Here is a 21,043-nt window from a genome sequence, read left to right on the forward strand (position 1 = left end):
AGTGATTGGAGAAGCAAGCCCAGCAAAACTGAAATGAGTATTTATCAACCCCACCCCTTGGTGGTGTCCGTCATGGACAGCCTCGTTCCTTCTATTCATCCATAAGTTCGGGTGCCCAGGATCCCCCAGAGACCCACCAGAGATCCCACTTCCCTTGAAATGTGTGTTCCTCAGAAAGTGAGTGTCTAGCTAGACTGGAGGATTAGCCCCAAAAAGAAGCAGAAGGAACTAGCCAATTGACTCTGGGGGAAGTTTTGCCCCCAAAGGGTTTTATTTGTTAACATACCATCTAAACTGCTATAACAGAGATACTCCAAAATACAGGACTCAAACAAGATGCAGTTCATTTCTCTCTCAGGTGAGCAGGTGATTTCAGAGCTAATAGGTGGCTCTGCCATCTCCAATGTGAGGCTTCTACCCATGAGCCCAGGGCACTTGCTCCAGGTCTCATCTCCTAGCCAGAGGAAGAGGAAGAAGTGAGGGGACATTACGTCCATACACAGGGCATGCATCAGGAAAGGCACATGCCATTTCCTCTCAGGTTCTATTGGTCTGAACCTAAACATGTGGCCACGCTGAGGCCAAAGGCAGCCTAGGAAACATACCACCTGGCTGGGCTGCCATACACCCACCTAAAACTTTATTTGCATAGAAGGATGGCTACTAGAGGGCAGTCTTTCCTCTGATATAAGAACTGACTTTAAGTTGATAAAAATGTACATACTGAATGCAGTATCATTTGGTCTGGAAAAAAAAAAGAAAACACTATTAAAGTCCAGTTCCTCCAGTCGAAAATGGAGGATAAGGTCTTTCACAAGGTCACGCAGTTACTTGAAATGTCTAGGCCTAGACACCATGTCTCCTTGGTCCCCATCTGCGCTGATCAAGCAGCCACGCAGAGATAGCACTTCCTGGCCGGGGAATGCCTTCTCACAAGTGTTCCCCCATCTCTGTATTTCTCACAACTCTTGAGGTCTGATAATGCCTTCTAGGCCCTGAGAGATGGCATTCCAAACTCCAGGGTACATTTTTCACAAGAGTTTATGGGCCAAGGAATGCAGAGTATCAGGTTCTGTTTCTAGCATGCTGTCTCCCATTTGCCTTCCTTTTCTCCGCATCAATCTGTCTCTCCTGTCCATTGACCTAAGGCCACTTGCTCCAGCATTTCGTATTTGGTGAATGTGCCAACCTACAAAATAGGGACAATATCTTCTGTCTCCTGCCTGTCTCCCTAAGGTAATCAGTAACAAAAATGCTTCCTCTTTATAGTACCTGGGAGACAGTAGGCACCTAAAAAATGCTTGTTAGATCAATGGATGGGTTCACTTTAATGAGTGAATGATACATTTGTCCTTGGCCTATGAAGACGATATCACTGATCCTTTATGACAGAACATGTGTGAGGAACTCAAAAGACATTGCCCACAAGCAAAGAAGTTGTCCTGATAAACCCAGACTAAAAGAGACCCCAGTCACAGCAGCTCCAGACTCTCTTCCTCTAAATTCTCCCAAGCCCGTCTCTGAATTCTCAATGGGGACAGCCAATACCATCATCACACCTAGACATGTACGGACACTCTGCTCCCCACAGCTCCCTGTTCCAGATATGAACAAGTCTAGACTGGTAATAGTAAACATTTTCTTAAAACGTGTCAACCTTAATCGACTGGCTATGCTGCCTGGATTATTGTGTTGACAAGACTTTGTCACTGCTTCTGGGTTTGGAGAAAGAAAACTATGATCAGTAAATGATATCTGTGCTGGGCGTGGAATGAAGGAACCGTGGTACCTACGTGATGTAGCTGCCTTTCCTGGATAAGGCCCTTTTTTTACTTTGAGAAGCTTTGTTTCTCTTCTGAACACAGGGGAGAGGAACTTGCCTATACAGAGGTCCAGATGGCCATGGGATGTGAGTTCCTGAATCGGCTGAGCATAGAGCTGGCCGTGACTACCAGGTTATAGAGTAGCCATGTAAACGCCAAGGGCCAAGGGAATGGAGGTGAACTCAGGAGTTGGGGAGTGAGCTGAGCCTGGATTTGGGCTCCTGATGACTCCTCTCACAGCCCAAACATTTGCTTCCCACAATACACATTGAGTGGTCAGAACAGGACACCTCCCCTGTGATAGTAGGTTATTAAGACTACGTATCCAGAATGGTCTGTTCTCACCGTTCCTGCCATTCTGTGGCTGTTGACACTTCTCAGCCTGTGTTCTACAGAGCACCAGCCCAATGAGATCCTCAGTGAAGCTCACCATGTCCCCTATTTGGAGATTCATAGAGGGCATTTACATTTTAAAGGCTCTGACAAAGCCTATATTGATGACACAGTTTGGTTGTAATCTTCCATTAGCCATGAAATGATTTTTTTTTTCTAAAAATAACTATTAAGAATGCTATGTAACTAGCATTCAAGAGAAGACATTTAAGGAAATAAGTCCTAGGATAGATAACCAGGATTACTTCTTGCCCAGTCCTATCTGACAGAGCTGACCAGTGTCAGCGGTACGGTTGAGTAGCCAGGAGAGTAAAGCAAATGAGCTAGCCTATTCTCAAATATAGCTGTGACCTTGGCCTCAAATAGTCCCTTAAGCCACCTGGCATTGGCCCTTGTGATCACCACTAGGACACTGACAAAAAGGAGTGACATAGTCAGAGGAGGGCCCAAGAACTTGACTTGGCTAAAGATTCCTCCTCCGGAAAGAAGAGGTTATAACTGTCAGCATGTGCTAAGATTAAACCAGCCCATAAATGCAGTGTGCTTTTTAATCTGCTCGTCCTCCCTCTGGCTGGGACACAGACAGGAAGATAAATGAAATTGGCATTTTTTATTATGTACCTAGCTTGGTCCGTGACTCCCCTGGGCAAGGGGGTGAGTGTTTATCTGCATGCCTCATTTAGCCCTCTTCCAGCCCCCTCCAATCACTGGCCACTCTTCTAGCCTGTGCCCCGCTGAGCCCCTGACTGTTCCTTAGGCACTGGGGGTGGGGGAGGGGGTTCATTAAGCTCTTTGGGCCACCAGGCAACCATTTCTCACATCCTGCTCCATGGGCCCCTCCAGGTGCAGGCAGTTAATAGTGCACTGTATGCAATGCCTGATGTGCCTGGAAGTGGGGGAGAGAGGGGCAGGAAATCTGGGTTTGTGCCAGGAGCATCCCCATCCCGTGTGGCATTAAAAGCCAGAGCACCTTCCACTGCAGTGCCAGCCAAAGATAGAAGCAGACAAGGAAAAGCCACAGAAGAGAAACTTACCCAAGCCAGGTTCTGGGCCCCTGTCGGAATGCATTGCTCTTTCATGGCAATGCCCCATTGGTGATTACATGGGCCTTGGCCAGGTGGCCCAAGGGGTTATACACGAGGTCAGGATCATAGCCACATCTGAGAATGGTCTGGGCACTAGAACAACTGTACTATTTATTCACCTCTAATTTCAAAATTAAGAGCCTGGGCTTTGGAGACTGACAGTGGCTGGGGCCAGAATTCTGCCTCTGCCACTTACTCTGTGGCCTTGCAAAAGTTCCTTAACCTCTCTGACGCTCCATTTCCTCCTCTGCATGATAGGGATTATGTAAAAACCTACCTTGGAGGATTGAAGGATGTAATGCACGTTAAACACCGGGCTGGTGCCTGGCTCCGAGCCCTGCCTCCACAGGAGGGTTCTTTTCCAGGTGGTAATATTCCACTTGGCCGCCTCTGACCTAGAGTCAGTGAACAAGTTCATCCCCTCCCTCACCCTCCAGGCTTCTGTGTCCGCAGACAACATTAGCACAGATCGATATCACAGCTACAACTCAATCATACTTTAATTTCTCTCTCCAGGCTGAGGGCTCCTGGGTCAGGCACTGTAGGTTCAAGGAGTGGCTGCTGTTCCATTGTAATTTTTCAACAGTTCTGCCCTCTGGCCTCAGCGGTCTGAAGGAGCAAATGTGCCAACTTGCTGTTCTGGGAAAGTGATGATGGGGTCCCCAGGGGAAAAGAAATTCCAGGCCATCCAGGCGCCCTGCTCCTCAGCAGAGGCAGGGTAGCAGGATGAGGTGGGCTAGCCTCGGATATCATGATTCCCAGGTTGTCCCGATGTTGCTTGACTCAGACTCCTTACTCGAGACAGCACTGCGGAGACTCCCACACAGCTGCTGACAGGCAGCTGGCAGGGAAGCGGCCATGTCTGTGGAATAGAGATGCCGGCTGTCACAGGGCTTTGGAGGTGGCTGGGGACCCATAAAGTTCTCCCCTCTGCAGCCTGCAAGCAACATCCCATGCTGTCTATCTGCTGTTAAATCTCAGCTCACCCAAATTCTGGGATGCAGCCATATGGAATGAAGTTGCACCTGTCCTGTGAGGTGCCGAGCAGAAAGGGGCCATTTTCTCCTCTATCTCATTTCAACACCATGCAGGCAGCAAACATTGATTTTTTTCCCTTTCAATTTTTTTCTGGCTTCAGCCAAATGAGGTCAGAAGTTAAATTAGTCCTTGGAGGTAAAAAGCAGCTGCATTCATATCCCCTCTTTCTGCTGACTTTTGCTGGAGTGTACCCACAGTTTCCTTTCTGTTCTTCTTTACAGATTCAGTGCAGGAGGGGCTGGGAAGATCTTATCCGCCTGTGGAACCCTTGGGGCAACACCGAGTGGCGAGGGCGCTGGAGGGATGGGTATGGCTCCTGAAAACCCCTCTATTCATCACTGAGACCCAGTGTTCAGGGGGTGCTCTGCCCCAGGAGGGTGGGATCTGTCTCACCTGCTGTGGATCTCACTGCAAGCTTTTCCACTTCACACCTGTATATGGCTGTCAGGCCATCTCATGCTCCCATGATGCCATTCACCAAGCATCTATTAGACATCAACTGTACTAAGTACACTGTGTTAGGCAGGTGCTCGTGGCATATTTACAGATGACGAGACCCTAGCATCTGTCCTCCAGAATGTCACAGTAGAGCTGTGGACCCACATATCCGGAATTATTATTTAAAAAAAGGTGGGGGGGGGAGTGGGCAGGGCAAGAACCAAGTTCTACCTGGCAGAGAGCTGGAGAGAAGGTGCCTCATCCCATAAACAGGTTCTGTGGGATTCTGTTCCTGATGACACTATGTCCTCAGGATAGAAAAGACTTCATTTTGGGGGAAGTTAGGGGAACCAAGGAAAATATTTGGATCTTTTTATTCAGTCCAGCTAGGTCGTCATCCTGCCCTACTGATCTGGCCTCTCACATGTGACCGATGCCAGGATTATTAGCACCTTGTTCAGAGTAGGAGTGAATAGAGCTAAGGGGGTCTCAGATGTTCCTGTTGGCCATGTCCCTGGCAATTGCTCTCTGACCCAGCTGACCAGTGGGGACCTAACTATGTGGTCAGAGGTTCCCAGGGAGCTGGGCTGGCATTTCCCAGCTGCCAAGAGAACTTGTCCATGGTCCAACCCCCTTGCTGAGAATGAGATGGTGGTTCTGGGAGGGACAGAGGGACAGTCACAGGTTATTTACTCCTCTGGACAGCTAGTGGAGCCCAGTCCCGTGGCATTCCTCTGAGGACCTGTGTAAATCCACAAAATCAGTGGTGACCACAGCAGCATTGCTGGGCGCGGGGTCAGGGGAGCTGGAATACATGAGGACAAGGTGGGAGTAGGATAGAGAATGTGATCTAAGAGGAAATACAAAGCATTCAGACATCCGAGAGGACAGGACCTGACAAGCAGTGATAAGCAGCACCCAGAATGTGGCCCAGTGGCCCAGGCTAGGCTGTGGCAGGGACCGCTCTGATCCTCCGTGAGCCCCGACAGCTGATGTGAGCCTGACGAGTGGGCACTCAGCAAATAGGAGATGGAACTGCGATGAGGGTGGAGGGCAAGAAGGCAAGGAAGGAAAGAAACAAAATGAATTCACAGTGAAAACCTGGTGTGACCTCAGACGCACCCTGGACAACTAGGCAGCTGAATCCCCTCCACAGAAAGAGAAAGAACTTGCAAAACTGGGAACCACTGAAGAATGTTTTCACTTAGTCGCCTTATCTCCTCTTCTCTCGCCTCTATTCTTTCTTCCTCCCAGGGGTGCCCTTTGCTCTTTCCACTGTAAATCTTAACAGCTTCTGGCCTTTTCCAGTTCACCTTCCCAATCATTACCTCAAGCTGCCAAATATGGCCCAGGGGGTGATACGATTAGCTAGAATCCCTGGTTCGGGGTTGGCTATTGGGTATAGGACTAGAGGAGGGGCAAATGTCAATGACACATTCCCCCTGGGGTAGAAGAACAGGGTATAAATTCACATGAGTTGATGTTTTGCCCAGTCTCTCATGCTAAATATCAAGTGACCCATAAAGGCAACAAGTGACACTGGAGATCAGAAAAGAGGAGCCTCCAATGGGCTGGCATGTTCAGTGAAAGCTTCGTGGATGGGATTGAACTTGAGTTCAACCTCCCAAAAAAGGAGGACTCGCTTCGTAAGAGATCATCACGTAGGTGGGGAAGCGAAGGCCACTGTGCTGAGCCAGGAACATTTATAATGTGTTCAGGGCCAACAAGCGGGGCTGAGGCAAAGGAACTGAGGAGCTGGGGCTGAGCCCAATGCCAGCTTGCAAGTCTGGATTTGCACCCTCTGGGCCTGGGGATTCATGAAGGCCTCTGAGCAGGGCAGAGATGTGTGCACGGCAGGGACCGGGGAGATGAATATGGCAGCACCTACACTGCGGGAGCAGGTACTTTGGCTGAGCACTAAGATTCACCATTTTCCACCAGAAACCAAGCTAGAAGGAAGCAACAGGGCCACATAATCACTGTCTCCATGCAGGTGGTCGATTTCCTCCCTACTTTTTAAAGAATGGGGATGGATGGAGAGAGCCGGATGGTCTAATCTTAGCCATAATTGAAATTTCAGTCGCACACACTTAAAGGCAAACTTGCATGAATCGATAGTGTATTGATTTACACTACATTTATTTTCCCTTACACACTGCAGAAAATGTAATTATCGCTTAATTATAAAATTGCCATTTTACAACAGTACATCTGACTGGCTCAGCCTGCAGCCAAGAGCCTGAGGGGTGGTTCCTGCCTGGCTCTCCCGGCGCAGACGTGACCCAGGCTCTCTATGGAAGCCACTGGCAGAGAAAGATCTCATTACACTTCTGTGCCTCTGGGGCTGCTGCCTCTGAGCATGCCTCCACTTTAAGAACAGGCTGTGAGGGTCTCCTCCCTCACCACAGACCCTAGGACTAGCTTCTGGAACACATTACCCCCAATGAAGTGCACAATTTTAATTATCAGTTAAGCAAGCAAAAGTTCATTGCATACCTACTAAGTGCCAAGGCATTGTGTTAAGCCCCTGTGACGATATCATTATCATAGTGAGCGAGGTTCATTGATCTCATGGAACTTGGAGTCTAGTGAGAGACAGCAAGAAATGGACAAGCACTAGTAACGCCAGGTACCAAGTGCTGAGACAGGAGTGGCATAGGGTGCCAGGGGCCTCCCAAGAGGGACGCTGACTCTGGAGGTGAAGTGGGAGTGTCAGAGGAGGACAAAGTTTTCCAGCAGAAATGCCTGATGGGAGAAAAGATGAGTGAAAGTTATCGGGTTATAGGACTGAAAGGAGGAAAAGTATTCCAGGCAGAGGGAGCCTCAGGTGGTAGGGGCCCAAGAGGTGGTAGGGGGAGAGGAGGGGCTGGTGTTTTTAAGAAAATGAATACTCATTTTTGCTGGAGCGTAGAATTCAAGGGTGGGCGTGGGGTGAGGAAATAGGGAATTGCTCAGGTGAAGCGGAGAGGTAGGCAGAAGCCAAGGTTCTGTTTCAGGAGTTTGCACTTCATCCTGAGAGTCAAAGGGTCAATGTGTTTTAAGCAGAGAATGCCATAATCAGATTTCTGTTGTAGGAAGGTCATTTTAATGGCAGCGTGGAGAATGGATGGGAAAGCAGGCAGGGCTGAGTTCGGGGAGATCAGTTAGAAGTCCACGAAGGAGATGAGAGTTCCTGAACTAGGAAAACAGCTGTAGGGATGGAAATAAGCAGATGGCTTTGAGGGGAGTTTAGGAGGTGGAATCATCAACATTTGGTGATTGTTTGGATGTGGGGGGGTGCATGAGAGAGAGAGACTCTCATGTTCTCACTCGGGCAACAGGAGGAGCGAGAGAATGAATACAGATTGAGACGGGTTGATTTGTGGTCACTGGGCCTCTGGTGGAGATGTAGGATGGACCACGACAAGTATCTATCTAAAGCTCAGGAAAGAGAACCAGGCTTGGCATAGCCTGGAAGCCATCGGCATGTAGAGAATGACCGAATCCTGTTACTAGGTAGAATGGCACTCTCTACTTGGACCTAGGAGCTAATGGAGGCCTGAGCAAAGGGCCCTTCCTGGGCCACATGTGGTTGAGATAAAACACTCTGAAGATCTCACACTATGGTCTCTGTCTGTCCACACTCAGGTCTTCAGAGTGGCAGGAAATTCACGACCAATGGAAAAGCCAGCTATATCAGAATAAGGACAACGGCGAATTTTGGTATTTACACTTCTTTTAAAATTATATTTTAAATCTTTAGCTATTGCCCAAATCCTCAATCCCTACCCCTTTCCCTAAACTTTTGAGAGACTAGAGATTAGCTTTGCAGAGACTAGGACTAACTTCTGGAACACATTACCCCAATGTAGTCCTATATAGAAGGAGGCTTTTCTCTTCACCAAGACACAAAAGCTTTGAACTGGAAGTTACTTGTGTGCTCTCTCTTTCTGTGAAGATTTCAGCTCTGAAATATTGAAACTTCCAGAAAACGATAATGGTCAAAGGAGATATTGGCACCAAAGCTTTGAAAACAACAGTTTCCTGGGAACTAGGATGTATGATTATCATGCCTGTATCTTCTAGGCTTCTTTTTGGGCCCTGGAGCTCCACAGTGTACCTCTGGCATGAATTCCAAAAGAGCAACTCAGCTCAGTGTTCATATTCCAGCCCTGATTCTAGAGTTCTAGGTGAGACATTAGTGTCATTGCCCAGCAGCTATGTAGGACTAGATGTTTTGAAAACACATTTCTGACCATATGCTCACATCTGAAAGGATATGGTGGACATTTTTCTGAGGGGTTGACTGGTTTACTTAATGACATATTTAAATAAAACTTAGCATGTGGGGAAAGGAGGCTGGGTCTAAGTAATTAAGAATCAGAGGGACAAATGTAAATTAGAAGGAAAAATATTTCCCAAATCTCCACTTTAATCACAGCATGAGGTGAGATTTTACGTGTGTCGAATGCATTTTATTCTGATAAAGACCTCAGCAAAGAAATTGGCAAAGGACCCCAGGGAAAGGCAGTTTTCCTCACATCATGTAAGACCCATGGCAGAGAGACTGGCAGTCACCCTGCTGGCCATGGGAGGGCTCACAGTTTGATCAGTGGGTTGAGAAAATAATGGTTAATGATAAAGCCCTTGCCAGTTGACAAGTGAACCCAGAATCTGACTCTGCCCTTGACGACAGATGAAACAGAATGAGGGGCTGATCTTTGGGTAGGACAGTGGTAAGTTAATGGATACTGTAGCTGACAGACAAAAGTACAGTAAAGTGATGGGAACCTCCCCCCCAGGGGAAAAAAAACTGTGGTCATTAAGTGATGTGTATCTATTTTTAACAGGATGTCATGTCATGATTTCCAAGAGAATTTCTCCTGCTTGTATATATGTAACCAATTTCCAATCAACCTGGACCACAAAAACATGCCCCACGAAAGATGGTCCCAAATGATGTTTAAGAACCGCGTGATTCCAGGAAACACTGCAGGTAGTTATGATATTGGTAATTATTCTGTCAGACAGGAAGCTGCCAGCCCTAGCCCTGTCCTGGCTTCAGGTCTCAACGGCCCTTGATTCTGGACCATCAGCCCAAAGTTGTAAGGAGAGGAATTTTTCAGCCTAAAGGGACAGCTATACTTCTCCAGAGGAAATGGTTGTTGGTGGGGATTGGCAGGGGAATCTCAAATGTGCATCCCCTGCCTTTTCTTGCCCTCCCTCTGGCCTTCTGCTAAACTCCACCCAGCTCCCAGGAGTAGAACAGGCTCGCTGCTCTTCAATAGTTACCTGGGGGTAGAAAGAACACTGAGCAAAAGTCAGAGTCTGGGTTAATGCTTGTCCTTGCACATACTGGCTTCGTGACTCTGGGAATATAGCTGGTCTCTGTCCTCAGCCTCCCCACCTAGAAACAGTGTGATTAGTAATCCCTGTCTGCCCCTTGAAGCCACAAGCACCACCCAGACATAAGGGAGAATATGTCTGCCCCCTTGTTTGGTGTGTCCTGCAACAGCGTGCTGAGAGAGGTAGGTCCTCAGAATCTGTCTTTGGGAACTCCTGAAATGAATCTTGTTGGTTGTGATTTTAGGAGAGTCGCATATTCTCACTGCATCTCCTACTCCCTATTTGTGACATGGATGAGTGAAATAGCTCTCTGTAAAGATGAGCCTGAGAGTGATTACACATCCTTGATAGGAGAGGCTGTGTAAACAACATGTGTAAATGTGTGTGCTTGTGTGTGTGTTTGCACCCAGACGTGTCATTCCCTCTGCCTAGCTAGAATAGTTTGCTTAAATGACCCTATCTTCCAGGGTGTTCCTTTTTTTTAACCTCCTGTTCATTCTGCTGGTCTGAGAACCTTGTCACCAGGAGGCTGTGGTCGGACTCTAAGAAACTTCTGAGTCACTCGGGTTTGCTGATTCATCTTCCTGAACTGTACCTGTCCTGCTGTGGGGCCAAAGGCCTCTTCTCTGGATATAGTGCACATCAACAGACTAATCTAAATTATATGTTGGCCATTTTTAGTAATTCCTTACAAGGAAGAGAAGAGAACCAGCACGCAAGCACATGTTAGGTGCTGCTAATTCACTTAATGTATCATTTTGTTCAACCCTCACAAAAGCCTGTGACAGTGATAACCTTCTGCCTCCCCATCCCTCTTTCATAGTTTTCCAATTGTGCCCTAAGCCTTCCGATGTGCATTAATTCATCTCTATTCTGACTTCTCTTCATTTCTTCATGCATCTGAACCTAACGGTTTTCACATTTATTCTCTTTCTTGCTCTGGCTTTGATGCCCATGCTTGGATGGTAGAGTATTACAAACCACCATCTCTCTGCCTATTTTCCTGTCTCCACTGGTGTTTGGGGGATTGACATCATTTCAAGGCTCTGATGTTCTTACCAATACATAAGCTCATGCATACCCGAGGACTCTGAAATTCCACTTACTACTATAAAAATAGTATTTGACTTTACAGTTTAAGAACCATTTTCACCAAGTGGAGAATATGCCCCCCTCCTTGTTTTTAAAAGGAAGAGACCGAGGCTCACAAAATAAAGACGCTTGTTCCACAGCTAGTAACTGTGGGGACTGAGACCCAGGCCTTCGGTCTCCCAATCCAGTTTCTAACCCAAGCCACCAGGGGTCTCTGAGCTGGACATGGCCTCATCCAGGAGTCCCAGGAGCTGAGCTGAGCTCTGGTGACAGTTCTTTCTCTTGCAGAAGGACTTCAGAGGGACACACAGTACATCTTCTCTGTGCCAGAGAGCACGGAAGGCAACAATGTCATCGTGTCCTTCAATGTTATGCCACAAAATTTAAAGGCAGAAAATGAGAAATTTCCACTAAACTTCCATGTGTTCAAGGTAAGAGAGCCTGCTTCGGGGCTTGCCTGTTCAGGACATTTGTGTATAACTTGCAGGGAAAGAGCTGCCAAGCAAGCGGGGAGAATTCATTAAACCACAGCCTTGGAGATAAAACCCAGAGGGGCTATAGAGTTCATCTGGTCCAGCTCTGTAAATTTGCAGGAAAATCTGAGACAGAAGAGATTAGACTTGACCAAGTTACAATGCAACACACCTCCTGCCTGTGTCACTTGTCAGCATTTCCTGGTATGCTGCAGGCTCTAATAACTCAGTGCTTAAAATAGTCTGATCCAAGGCCAGTTGCAACAATACAGAGATTCCTTAGACCACCCCAAACCTTCTGGATCTGAATTTCCATGGACAAACTCTGAAAATCTGCATTGTAATCAGCTCCCCGGGTGATTCCTATAGACGTGAAAGTTTGAGAATGGTTGTCTAAACTTTGGGAGAAGTTTGAGAAAAAAATAATTCTGGATATAGAGCTAGGAAGTATCTTTTCTCTTGTTTAGACTAGAGTCCAATCATCACTCTGTGGTTGGCTTGCAAACATCTGCTTGGCTATTCATCCCAGGCCCAGTTTTCTTCCCCACCGAGCCTCCCAACCAGCTTTTCAGCTCCTGAGGGGTCATCCCCCGCCCACAAGCCTGCACACACCCCAGCTGTGAGTAGGTAATCAGGGAATTTATTTTTGAAAATATCATTTAAAAGAAAAGTGTTACAAAAGAAAACTGATGCCTCTGCTCCTTTCTCCTTCCCCAAATAATTTAACGCATCTCAAAGATAAGTAATTGGTTCTTAAATCACATACCCCACAGTCTCTCTGCACTCACTTGTATAACTAGGATATGCAACTATCAAATGCTGGGATCACCTCTCCTCTTATTAGACTTGAAGAAACTGAGACTCGGTAAGGTGAGGTGACGTAGTCAGAGTTAATGGCAGAGCTGGAGACTGAGCACCAGAGTCACCCAAGCCTGCGGTCAGATATACCCATCACCTCTATGGCTGCAGCTCTGATTACAGCATCTCTAGAATAATCTCAGTTTCTGCCCACTGAGGCTAAGGCAGTGTTTACACAGGGATCTTAGCCCATTTACAGATAGCCAGGGCTCCTGAGTACTTCACTGTCATGGTGGAACAGTCCTGTGTGCTGGCTGTAGTTCACTCTTCTAAGAAGGCCTCACAGTGATATAGTACTTCAGAGTTCCAAGCATGTTCACATTCATTTACTCAAAAACCTTAGTATCTCCACTTTTATGGATATGGAAGCCAAAGCTCAGAGAGCAAGAATGACCTGCCCAAGACACAGCTAGGAGGTGATGGGGCAGTGCTTCATGCTAGAAGGTCCCGGGTCCAGGGCTCTCAGCAGGGCTTAGGCGCTTGCCTTTCTGGGGATGCTCACAAGTCAAAGAAACACAAATGATTCTGGCTCTAGAAGCAAGAGAGCCCTTTGGGTTCTGCTCACTCTGAGCACATTTCCACTTCCTAGTTGCATAAAATCAATGGAAAAGAAATTTTGGGGGGTTAGCACAATATTTCTGAGATGCCTCAACCCTGCTAAGACTATCAAAGATCATCTCCTAAGGATGCAGTAGTGGACAGTTGTTATTTTCATCACCGCAATGCACTTGAACATCCTTTCCACATGGTGGAGGAACCTTGGTGGAAGGGAGGATCTAGTCTCCCACTGCAGCAAAGAGGCCAAATATTCCTTCTCCCTAGTCCTCAAATGCAAAGGGGAAGATTTGTGACCCAGGTTTGTCCAATTAGATGCTCCATCATGCCCCTCTGTTACACATACACACTCTTGGTTCCTCTTGGCTTTGGCTCTTGAGGAAGTAACTAAAAGAGATAGGACTGTCAAAGGGTTATTTGCAACAAATCTTTGGGCCTGGCAGCAGCAATGGGTACAAACCCTGTGGTGGTGTCCAGCTGTGTAGCCATCTCATCTAGTTCCTACCCATTTTCTAAGCTTGCATTCTCTAGATGTCCCATTGATTCTATGAGCTAGCCTTCCCATAAATGACTTCCTGCTCAGCCTACTCTGAGTTGGTTCCCATTGCTTCCAACCATGAATCCCAACTGATTCAGGTGCTTTCTGAGAGGACGCTCATCCCCAGAGTCCCTCAAGTTCTCACCCTCTGAGAAGAACAAAAAGAAGAGAGTTGGGAAGTGTTGAGAAGGAGTTGAGATATCTGATCTACACAGCCAAGACTGAACAGTGTAGGGTACCAGACAGGACAACTGAAAATATCTCAGCCAACTCTTCCCTTTCCTGACGGGAGAGACAGAGCTCAGAGAAGCTGTAAGGGATGCCCTAGCACACAATTCCTGAGGGTGCTATTTGCATTGTCATCTATGAGTCTGGTGCCCCAGAGCTGGACAACACAGAAGCCTTGTGTTAACTGATTTGCCCAAAGCCTTTACAGTTCAGGAGCCCTGGCAAGATTGTAATCATATCTGGTTTTTTCTACTTTTGAGCCAGACATGCATTATTTCTCAGCTGCCCACTTTGCTAAAGGGGCACTCAGACCCAAGACCTCCTCAGGCTCCCTGGAGATCCCAGTGGATCTTGCAGGATCCTGACTGAGTTAAACACCAAAGAAAAGTCCAGATCCTGATACCTCATGAGACACTTCACAGTTTCTTTCACAGTTCAGCTGAGAAACAGGCTAAGGTGGTGCCAGCAACCAGGCTCTCAGAAGTCTCCAGGGCTCTAATGGTGTTTGTAAATCCAGCACTGCCCAGATGCCAGCTACGTGTGGTGCTCCAGCCTTGGTGTGGGTCTGTAACTCTCCAACTTCTAGGGAGCACTGCTCTACCTTGCATCAAACTGAACATAGGTGGTGTACAAAAAGGCAAGGACAGAGAAAAAGGACAAGGGTAGACAATCCATTTCATCTTTACCCCAAAGCTCCTCCCCCAGGCTGACTTTCTACGTCCCTTCCAGCTCACTCCTGGTCTGCAGAGTAGTCTGCCTGGGCAAATCAAGTGGTCTGTTACTCATAGGTAGGGCCCAGGAGAAGCAGTAGAAAAGAACTGAAATCCAACTGTGGAAGACAGTGTCTGACAGTGGGTCTTAGTCATAAAAGAAGCATCACAGTTTGCTCTATTCTTACCTCGGCTACTTAGACTGCTGAGCCTCAGCTTCCACAGTCATAAAATAGGGAGCCTAGTGTCTGTTTACAGGATCACTGTGACAATCCAACACACTATATGAAAGTGCTTTGCAGACAATGGAGTGGCTTAAAAAGGGGCTGCATCCTCAGTGTTTCCATCTGCCCAATGGAAAGACTGGTACGTAGATATTTCCCCCTTCTCAGAGGCACACATCCAACCCCTACAAACACCAGGGATCCTAGAACAATTCCCATCGCACTTTACGGTTGTCTGATGGGATAAAAGAAGTTTACATCTCATTGGAGCTCTGGCGTTGGTCCAGGTTCTATCTTACCCCCAATCCCCATCGATGCCTCACTGTTCATCCCAATTTTATCATCATTGCTGTGACAAGTAACCACAGCTGTCTGAGCTGACAAAGGGGGAGTCTCCTCCTCTCAGGCACTTTATTTACCTCCTCAGTGACCTTCCCCTTCATGCTCCCTACAACAGGTGCAGTTACCTTTTTCACGACTCCACACAGGGGGTGAGTAACGGTACCTGTTCATCTCCAGGTGTGCCAAGGAACAGGCTGGCCATGCAGGAAGAAGGAATGTAGGGACCTGGTCCAGGCTGCTGAGATCTGCTTGCCTGCGTATACTGGTTTGGGTTCCTGAACCTGCCTTTCTTTTTCTTCACAGGTGGACCCTCAGGTATGGCTCGCCGCTGCCCTTACTGGGCTTCTCCAGCCTCTATTGCTGTTCATTGAGAAAGTATTGTGCCCCTGCCCACACCCGTGGCCTTGACATGTCTCTTGCTGATGATAAGTCTGCTGCAGCTTATTCCCATTTGTTTAAGATGAAGGGCAGGGCTAAAGGGGGTATCTTGAGGGGATCTTTAGTCTCTCGTATACTTTATCAGCACCCAAATCCACAACAAACAGGATGCATGCTATGCAAATGCAACTTCAAGGCACATCCTCTTGCTCTTCTTAAGACCAAATTGCCACCCATCCTAAGGAGATATTCTGTCTCAACATTGGTGACGGCTGGTTTAAAATATGAGTAAGGATGGAGAAGGACAGATGGAGTTTGGAAAACCAAACCTCACAGGCACTCGGACCCCTTAACTGGATGTAGGCTCTTTGGTGCTGTTGCTGCTGGGGGAAGCACATGTGCCTGGGGACCACCGGTGGGAGGCAAGGAGCAGAGTGTAGCCACAGCTGACAGTGGTGAGTGTAGCATGCTCGCAGGTCTAGAGGAGCTCCTCCAGGCCTTCCAGGGCTGTCCCAGTACTTAGAAGCCAAACAAGGGATATTCAGAAAGCCAATCATGGAAATGGAGCTTCTGGATTGGCTTTAAGGGAGACATTCAGGTGCAAGAAATATGTCCGTGTTTCAGCTCCCTGAGCTGGAGAATGAAGTGGGGACTCGATCCAGGAAAAGGCACGAGCCCTGTCCCTAGGAATGCAGGGTCAGGTCTGTGTGGGATCAGTGACTAGTGGCTACTGTCAATTTAGTGTGGGGTCCTCCGAGCACTGAACCAAGAGCCTCCCATCAAGCCTCCACAGCCATCGAGCAAGTCTGTTCTGAAGGATTAGGAGCCTGGACAGGCTCACAAGGGTCCAGGGGAGGAATGAGGACAAGGGAGCAGGGAAGCATGGAAAACCTTATCTTCTAGATATTATAGGGCATGATGCCTACACACGTGTGCACGAACACATGTGCACATGCGCACACGCACGCGCGCGCGCGCACACACACACACACACACAGCCACAGTGCTGACTCTCTGGAGAAAAACTGATCTCATCATTGCTTTTGCCAGAAGGGCCCAGGCAAGTCAGGCTCCAAACCCACTGGTGCTGCTAATGTCACGAGAATCACTTTGGAGGTTCCACCCAACCTCCAGCTACATACGTGTGACAGTCGCCTATCTTCTGTCTCATCTTTGAGCCTAGCCCTGTCCCCACCCCCTGAAAAGAAACTCTCCCATTCCTGTTTTTCCCCAAGGCAGAGCTCACAAATAATCATTTCACGCTGCATAACCATTCTAAATGGAATCCCCATGCTCAACTGTATCGGGGAAAATTTATTTAGTAAGGGGTTTTTATTATGTAATATGTATGTGACATCCAGTAATAGGAACTGCATTATATTTATTGTTTTATCTCTAAGAAAATATTGAAATGAAAAGAAAATGATCAGGGCCTATTATTCTCCAATGAAAAGAAATTTCAGGGCTCTGCTGGAAAGACGAAATGGAGGGAATGAGTGGAGTCCAACTCTACAGTGCTGTGACAGTCTAAAGATGCTTTGCAAAATGTTCAGGACAGAAGGAGATTTTGGGCTCCAAAAGTAATTCAGTGTTGGAACAATCTCACTAGTTTTCATGGAAGTCTTCTTTATATATAAGCCAGAAACCCAGGATGCCGTTAGAGTTAATAAAGCAAAACCGTGTGTCAAATTTCTTTGCATTCATTGTGGTGTTAGCATCTATATTAAATAACAGTCTTAAACCCTATTGCATTTTGAGCTCACTTAAGCACCATCCTCCTTGTTAGGGCCTCGAGTGCTGTTTCGGTGTGTGGAGAGGGATCTGGAAGGCAGTGGGTCTCTTCTGAGGGCTGGGATGCATGCACGTGGGGGGCTTTCTCACCATCCTCATGTTTCCTCTAGTTCCAGCACTTCCGGGAGAGATTGCCCTCCACCTTTTTTTCCCAATTCAGAAATGCTGACAAGGGCATGGTGACTAAAACCAAGTGTAACCTCACAGAGTACTTCACTCTGAGACCGGGGACCTATGTGGTGGTCGCATCTGCACGCAGAGAAGCAGTTGAGTTCTTGCTCAGAATCTTCTTGAAAATACCAGACAATGACAGGTAAGAACCTCTGGGATCCTAAATGTTTTATTCTACTTAATTTTATTTAAAAAAAAAAAAATACATTGCGTCATTCTGTGCAGCACGTACTGTGTCAGCATGGGACCTACCCTCAAAATGCTCACCATGAAGAGGCGGGAAGGAAATCTGAACCAATAGCTAGACCACAAACAGGATGGAACCAATGCTGGAGGGAATTGCTGAGTCACACAGGAGGACAGAGTGGAGGGAGCCACCTCTGGCAAGAGGTACTCAGGAAGGCTTCTTGGAGGAAATGGCATTTGAGCTAGTCCTTGACTGAAAACATAATTTAATGTTTCAAAGGGGAAGGCAATTCAGAGGGAGAAAAAAAGCATGAGCAGAAGCAGGAAAGTGGGTGAGCAAGAGTAAGTGATGTCGGCTGTATGTACAGAAGGTAGTACATGGCGTGCATGGCAATTGTGTGAAATGTGGCCAGGATGTGGGGTACAACAGGAAGACAGTGAAAGGTGGGCATGAACGGCAGAGTCCAATCATGGAGGGTCTTCAATGCCAAGTCAGAGGTCAAGACTGGGATCAGTAAGCATACACCCGACGAGGCGCTTCAGCCCCTCTTACACCCACGGTAGCGATCCCTATAATCACAGCAGTCCTCACAGTTGAGCGTGGAGGTCTACTGAGTCCAACATGCCAGACAGCCACTGTGCCACCAATCAGGGATGGAATTTGAGATAAAGCTTATCTGTCATTCTGCCCATGGGGATGATTGTATATATATGTGGTTATGAAAAGAATCATTTACTAAATGGTTTGAGGACCAGATGACCCAAAAGACTGGACACATGGTCATGACGCTTCTCTGTCTGCTGACTACCATAGCCGCCCTCTTCATCTCCTGCTGTGCTGAGAGCTCTCCACTCAAGTCTTTCACATAAATGTCCAGTGCCACCTAAGTGCCTTTCATATGCAAGCTTCATTTGAATAGTGAGCTGATCATCCTTGTCACACTGTCCCCCTGATTTTCTAGGAACTGGGGCAGCAATTTCAACCTCAGAACACTGAAGGTAGGTGTGTGGCGAGGTTTGACTGGTGAACTTCATGGCTACATCTCATCCCCAAGAGCTTCTATCTCCTTCTTTCTTGCCTCACAACTGACCCATGAAAACAGAGACACCACGTGAGCCCATGATGGCTCAAAAGGGAAGAGCAGAGGGGAGAAGTCCAGGCCTCTAAGGGCAGGCTGGACCCAGCCATCTTCTTTCCACCAACTGCCGTTCTTCCATTCCTCTAAACGTTTTATCCGATTGCTGGATGAAGCCTCTGTCTCAGATCCACATAGGGAATTCTTGTGCCCTCACTATACCAAACAAGTGGCCTCCTTCCCCAGAAACTTGTTGGCTGTTTTTTTCTTCAATCCAGGCAAGTCTTCCAGAGAATGACTCTGAACAAAGGATGTTCTACAGATATGCTTGGCAGGTATAATACTTAGCATGGGGACAGGTGACAGGGACCAGAGGGAAGAAAGTCTCTCCCAGGCTTTATCAGGGTACAGAAGGGAAAAATGACTTGATGGGTTATTTTATCAGCCTCTTTGCCTGGATGTTTCCAGAACTGATCTGGCTACCAAACCCTGGAGAGAAATGGCACCCTATCTGGGTGACATCTGGGATGGAATATAGAGCTTGGAACGGGAGGGGCTGCTGGGGGGTGGTGTAAGTTTGTGTATGCTTTTAAACTCTTTAAACAAGCAATTGGCAACACCCCTTGAAATCTTTCCTTCTCCTGCTCTGCCACTTCCCACAACCTTGGCGTCATTCCTCCCCGGAGCTGGCCGGCTTCAGAAAGCACCAACAGCTCTCTTCCTGCCAAGCCATCCATGTGCACAGGGGATTTTCTTAATGATTTTATAAGCCATTATCAAGAACTCCTTGACTTGTCAGGTTAAAAACTGCTGCCAAGAGTTCTGCACGATGAGTTTTTTTGTTTTTTGTTTTTGTTGTTGTTGTTGTTTTTACCATTAATATCCATGTTTTTGTGGGAAGTAGAAAGTGATACAGATAATCATGTGTACAGAGCCAGCCCTGGGCCAGGCAGAGTCCAAAGACATGAAGGGTGCCAGGCATTGAGAGGGCTAATGGGGCAGTGGTGACCAGGAAGCAGCCCAAAGGGAAATTGTTTAGGTAATGGGGGCCCACAGGAAAACACAAGGAGAAGTGAAAACTGTGTCTGGCATGAAGGGTACACGTTGCACCGAATAGCTCAGTATGGAACCTCCTTGAAATCAGGATGGGCTCAGGATTCAGATCCACATATGTGCTGATTCAGAAGGCACTTCACTTGATGCAAGATAATTGTCCCCAGTCTGTGAGCTCTTGAAGACAGGGATAACAGCATATGCATTCCTTGTTCCTAATACCTATCACTCCCCTGGCACAGAGAAGGTTCTCAATCAATTTGCATTGAATTAAGACAGATTAGTCTACAGCTGTGCCACCCTGAACACTCCCGATACCATCTGATCTCAGAAGCTAAGCAGGGTTATGCCTGGTTAGTACTTGAGTGGGAGACTACCTGGAAGACCAGGTGCTATAGGTGTAAAAAAAATAAATAGGTAGGTAAGTAGATAGATAGATAGATAGATAGATAGATAGATAGATAGATAGATAGATAAAAATAAGACAGATTAGCTTCCATAGAACATATGCCCAAGCTAAGGTCCCTGACCCCAAGGCAATCAGCAGGACCTGATCAGGATACCTGAAACCAAGCTTCCTTTAGGGGCAGGTGGCAAAATCCTCAACATGGTCCATGCACTTGCACATCTGAAATAAAAAATATATATAGTGTGTCAGATGAGAAATGGTACAGATCGACTAATTAAGACTTTTCCAAACAATCAAATGTCTCTTCATAGAGGGTAACCGGAGCCTTCATAGGAATTAGAATAAGATGCAGGTGCAGCTTTGTGCCAAGGAGCATGGCCAGAAACTGGAACCCAAGCTGGATTGCAGCCTCTTTTCACCCCTTGGCTGGGCACCGTTGAGCAGGGCCGACCTGGCATCATTCTGTACAACCTGCAGACTGTGCTCAGACGTTGTGCCCTCCAAGTTAAGCTGAAAACAAAATATTTGTCAATGCACTCACGATGTCCTCTCTCCTGATCTCTTGTCATCTGTTTAACTAGTGTTAAATGAACACTTAACACTATCACCTCCATGAGTTACCTTCATTGGCCATGGTAGTGGCGACAGTCCCTTAACCTAAGGGCAATCTGTGGGCAAGCAAGGACACACTCGACTTCTGGGTCAGTCCAGGTCCATCTATCCATCATTTATTCAGTTGGAAAACATGTCCCAAATACCTAGCACATTCCAAGTATCGTGCTAAGTTTTGGGAATGCAAAGCGTCTGTCCTTGGGGATCTTATGTTGAGGTGATAGAGACAAAGGGAAATTCTTTGG

The 21,043-nt window shown here is 47.2% G+C and overlaps 1 protein-coding gene across 1 annotated transcript in view; it reads left to right on the forward strand.

The window, feature by feature from the left end:
* CAPN13 (calpain 13) overlaps positions 1 to 21,043 on the forward strand; it is a 51,359-nt gene that overhangs the window by 21,664 nt on the left and 8,652 nt on the right. Inside the window, exons 7-14 of the mRNA XM_039888128.1 lie at positions 4,561 to 4,646; positions 8,405 to 8,479; positions 9,607 to 9,752; positions 11,483 to 11,625; positions 15,426 to 15,437; positions 17,402 to 17,604; positions 18,611 to 18,647; positions 19,003 to 19,059. Of these exons, the coding sequence (XP_039744062.1) occupies positions 4,561 to 4,646; positions 8,405 to 8,479; positions 9,607 to 9,752; positions 11,483 to 11,625; positions 15,426 to 15,437; positions 17,402 to 17,604; positions 18,611 to 18,647; positions 19,003 to 19,059 (759 nt within the window). The remainder of the gene's footprint in view (positions 1 to 4,560; positions 4,647 to 8,404; positions 8,480 to 9,606; positions 9,753 to 11,482; positions 11,626 to 15,425; positions 15,438 to 17,401; positions 17,605 to 18,610; positions 18,648 to 19,002; positions 19,060 to 21,043) is intronic.

Source organism: Pteropus medius, unplaced genomic scaffold (assembly GCF_902729225.1).
Source record: "Pteropus medius unplaced genomic scaffold, Ma_sr-lr_union100, whole genome shotgun sequence".
NCBI lineage: Eukaryota > Metazoa > Chordata > Mammalia > Chiroptera > Pteropodidae > Pteropus > Pteropus medius.